The sequence below is a fragment of the Micromesistius poutassou genome (genome assembly GCF_964030765.1).
Source record: "Micromesistius poutassou genome assembly, chromosome: 15".
In the NCBI taxonomy this organism is placed as follows: domain Eukaryota; kingdom Metazoa; phylum Chordata; class Actinopteri; order Gadiformes; family Gadidae; genus Micromesistius; species Micromesistius poutassou.
Window position 1 is genome coordinate 10942384 of NC_140285.1, and position 3908 is coordinate 10946291.

At 51.0% G+C, this 3908-nt stretch overlaps 1 protein-coding gene across 1 annotated transcript in view; it reads left to right on the forward strand.

Moving 5' to 3' along the window:
* The window catches only part of nkain4 (sodium/potassium transporting ATPase interacting 4), a 37480-nt gene extending 33838 nt beyond the window's left edge, over positions 1–3642 (forward strand). Inside the window, exons 6-7 of the mRNA XM_084480023.1 lie at positions 2677–2761; positions 3540–3642. Coding sequence (XP_084336149.1) covers positions 2677–2761; positions 3540–3549 — 95 coding nt within the window. The 3' untranslated portion in view covers positions 3550–3642. The remainder of the gene's footprint in view (positions 1–2676; positions 2762–3539) is intronic.
* Positions 3643–3908: the final 266 nt, after the last annotated feature.

Below are 3908 nucleotides of genomic sequence, written 5' to 3' on the forward strand. Positions count from 1 at the left end.
GTACATCCTCCTTACTCACATGTGTGTGTGTGAGCTTTGCTGCTTTGCTGTCTTATCTTATCACAGACAGCCTCTGTAGGCCCTTTTCTCACTCCCTCATTCTTTCCATCTCTCCCCGTCTCTCCTTGTTCCGCCTCCTCCTCCTCCTCCTCCTCCTCCTCCTCCATCGTTACCCTCTCCTATTTCCCACCACCCCCACGCTTCATTTGGGCTAGTTTCCTTTTTTCTCCCGCCATTATCTTCCCTGCCTGTTCCTTATCTCATTGTTAGCCTGCCAACCCACCACCCTTAGTGTCTAACACACCACACACACACACACACACACACACACACACACATGTACACACACACAGACACACACGCACATGCACTCGCACACACGCGTAATCATGTACAAACACAGCCAGGCACACACGAACAGAGAGGAAATACTGTGAGAAAAAGAAGGAGAGAAAGAGGGAGTTAGAGATCCAGCAGGGCCATGCAGATTGATTGCCGTTGTCTCTCTGGGTTAAGTGTGGGCCCTCGGATGCTAACCACTTCCCGCCGCTGGCTCTACTCTAATCGTCTTACATTAGCCGCTGCTTGTTTATGGATGTCACGACCACTGGCCCGCACACCATCATCCCCCCGTCCTCTCATCCGCGCCCGGTCAGACGTGTTGGTCTGCTGCTGACCCAGAGGAGACCCGAGGAGGGTGCTCCCTCGGGCGCTAATGGGGATCTGAATACGCGGATCCCCTTTCCTTGGGGTCCGTCTTTACTCTCACATCCCTTCCGTCGCTCCTTTTCACGTCCCGCGCGCCTGTGTGTCCGTCGCTCTCCTTCTGCCGGCCAGCGCTCCTGAGAGGGGGGCCGGTATCCATCATTGTCTTCCAGACGCGTTGTTGCATACACACTTTAGCCCCGGTAGGGGATGGATCCCTGCCCGCTTATGATGAGAAAACCACTGATACAGAAAAGGGCAGGACAGGGGTGTTGTGTGTTTGGGGGCCGTGGGTTCTGTCCCTCTTTCTGTCCCTTTATTTTGTTGCTTTTCTTTCAGTCGTCTTCACGTCTCTCCTCCTCTCCGTTTCTCTCTCTGTCTCCACTCGGGCCAACCCATTGATAACCGATGGAAACCAAATTGGGAGACGAATGCGGGGAACGATCAAAGAGTGTGCGTGGGCGTTGGCACGCGTGTGTGTTTGTTCGTGCAAGGACATATGGATGTGTGAGTCTGTGTGTGAGTGCCTGTGTGTGTGTGTGTGTGTGTGTGTGTGTGTGTGCGTGTTCATGCATATGAGTGTGTGTGTATGCGTGTGCCTGTGTGTGTGTGTGTGTGTGTGTGTGTGCGTGTTCATGCATATGAGTGTGTGTATGCGTGTGCCTGTGTGTGTGTGTGTGTGTGTGTGTGTGTGTGCGTGTACATGTGCATGTGTATGCATGCGTGTGCGTGTACATGCGTGTGTGTGCGTGTACATGCGTGCGTGCGCGCGTGCCCGTGTGTGTGTGACATGCAGATACATTTGACAAGCCCTGTAAGCCGGAGCAGCTCCAGAGGAGAAAAGGGCAGCCCACCCACCGAGTCGTGCTGTCGACTGCAGTCATCCTGCTGGCCTATCAGCTCCCGCCAGATCCCCACTGCTTCCTGATAGCACAATGGGATTGTTTTTGTTCTCGCAACATTTTTCCACAGATGCCTCGCTTATTTCCACTGATACGCCAACGTTTTGCTGGGATCACTCGGCCCCCCGGCCCTACACCACTGTAGCAATCGTCTGCTATTTTGGGGGTTCCTCCCACCCTTGTATCACTCCTGTTTTCTCCTCTATGGTGCTGCTGTGTATTAGGGGGCCCGGGCTCTACGGCTTGTGCAGATATTGACAGTTTTTAAGGCTCAGTGAACCTGGGCCTGACACTTAGAGATGTGACACGGTTCGTTCACACACACGCTCACTCGCTCTCTCTCGGGGCCCCGACCCTCCCATCGACCCCTCCTGTCTCTGTCTCTGGCTCTGTTTCTCTCTCTCTCTCTGTCCCTCTGTCCCTCTGTCCCTCTGTTCCTCTGTCTCGCTGTCTCTCTGTCTCTGTCACTCTGTATCTCTCTCTGTCTCTCTCTCTCTCTCTCTCTCTCTCTCTCTCTCTCTCTCTCTCTCTCTCTCTCTCTCTCATTCTCTCCCACACTGTTATCCTCCATACTGTAGGGCAGTGTTTGCTGTGCCTCTCTACCTGACGGCCCTGAGCGGCTCTATATTCTTTGGGTGGGAGAATAAACAGAAGGGTTTGAGCGGTCCGGTCGATGGAGCACGTGCAGTGAAGGTCACCTCTGTGGCTGAGTGATAAAAAAAAGGCTTAGGTTATTTTGACAGCTGGCCAACTTTCCACGTTCCATGCCTCCTCCCCCCCCCCCCACCCTCCACACACACACACACACACACACACACACACACACACACGCACGATGATGAGATGACAAAGATATTTAATAGAGGGTGTGTGTGTGTTCAGGTGTTTGCACGATGTCATGAGCCATTGCATCCCACCCTCCCCCCTCCTACATATCACCCCCCCCCCACTCAGTTGATTTGTACACTGTGTTCCCCAGTGATCCTTTCTGTGTTTTTGTCGTCTGTTCTGCCATTGTCATGATTATTTACGTCGTCATTTTTTGTGTTGTTTCATCCTTTGTTTTCAGTTGATTTTATTGGTGGATTTGATCCATTCCCACTCTACCATGTCAATGAGAAACCCTCCCATCTCCTGTTAAAGCCCATGTATCCGTAAGTATGGCTGTGCACTGCAGAGTGCGCTGCATACAGCGCTGGGTGTTTCAACATGGGAATAGTGTAGTCCGCCATGCTCTGAGCAGTTCTAGTGTCCCCCTGTCCAATGTTTTACATGCACGTTTCCTTTCTTTTTAATGTGGACACAATTGCACTTTAAGCTAACACTTGCAAATTGCTGACGGTACAATTAAACTGTGTAACTGTCCAAATTTGGCAGAGCAGGAGCTTAATCATTGTTGGGGGAGTATAAATGTGTGGGTCTCTGTCCCAATGGGCCCTTAGGCTTATATGTATGGCTCTGCTCTGATGATACTACAGTGATCCATTTGCCTATCCCTCACACAGCTCCAGCACATTCTCAGCATTAATAGCAAATACACAACTCTGTTCAAAATTGGATCCATCAATTAGGTACCATGGGGAATTTATTATGCCCGGGATGTAATATATTAATTCTGTTCCAACATGGAAATGAGTGTATAATTAGCCTCTTGACAGATTAATCAGCATTGTCTTTAGTGAGCGAGAGAGGAATGGGCGTGTGTGTATGTCTTTATGCGTATGTGTATTTAGTGTGTGTGTGTATGTGTTTGTGTGTGTGTGTATGTCTTTTTGCATGTCTGTGTGTGTGTGTGTCTGTGCGTGTGTATTTATGTGTGCGTGTGTATCTTTGTGTGTGTGTGTGTGTGTGTGTGTGTGTGTGTATCTAAATGCACGTGTGAATTACCAGTCCCACATTAACCCAGGCTGTACTGTTGTCTCTTCTCTCCAGGTCTACGTAAATAGGAGGGGAGGTGACCAGACAGTGCCCCACCCTGAGTGGCTCGCCGTGACCCCAGAACTCTCCGGACGCCTGAGACCTGGGCATATATTTCTCCTCTATCTCTTCATCACTTCATCTACCCTCTCACTGTCCTACTTCAGACATGTTGTTCCACTGGCGTACCAAACGCACATGCTTCCCGGCATCGACTCCATTTTGTTCAGCAGGGTCGGGGGGGGGGGGGGGGGGGGGGGCGGGGTGGGGGGGGGGTGTTGATGGTGGTGATGATGGTGTTGCTGGGTGTGCTGATGGAGGGGAATGACTGTATAAGAGTCTCATACTGTGCACTTAGGGAAGTATCAATCTTTTTAAATATAT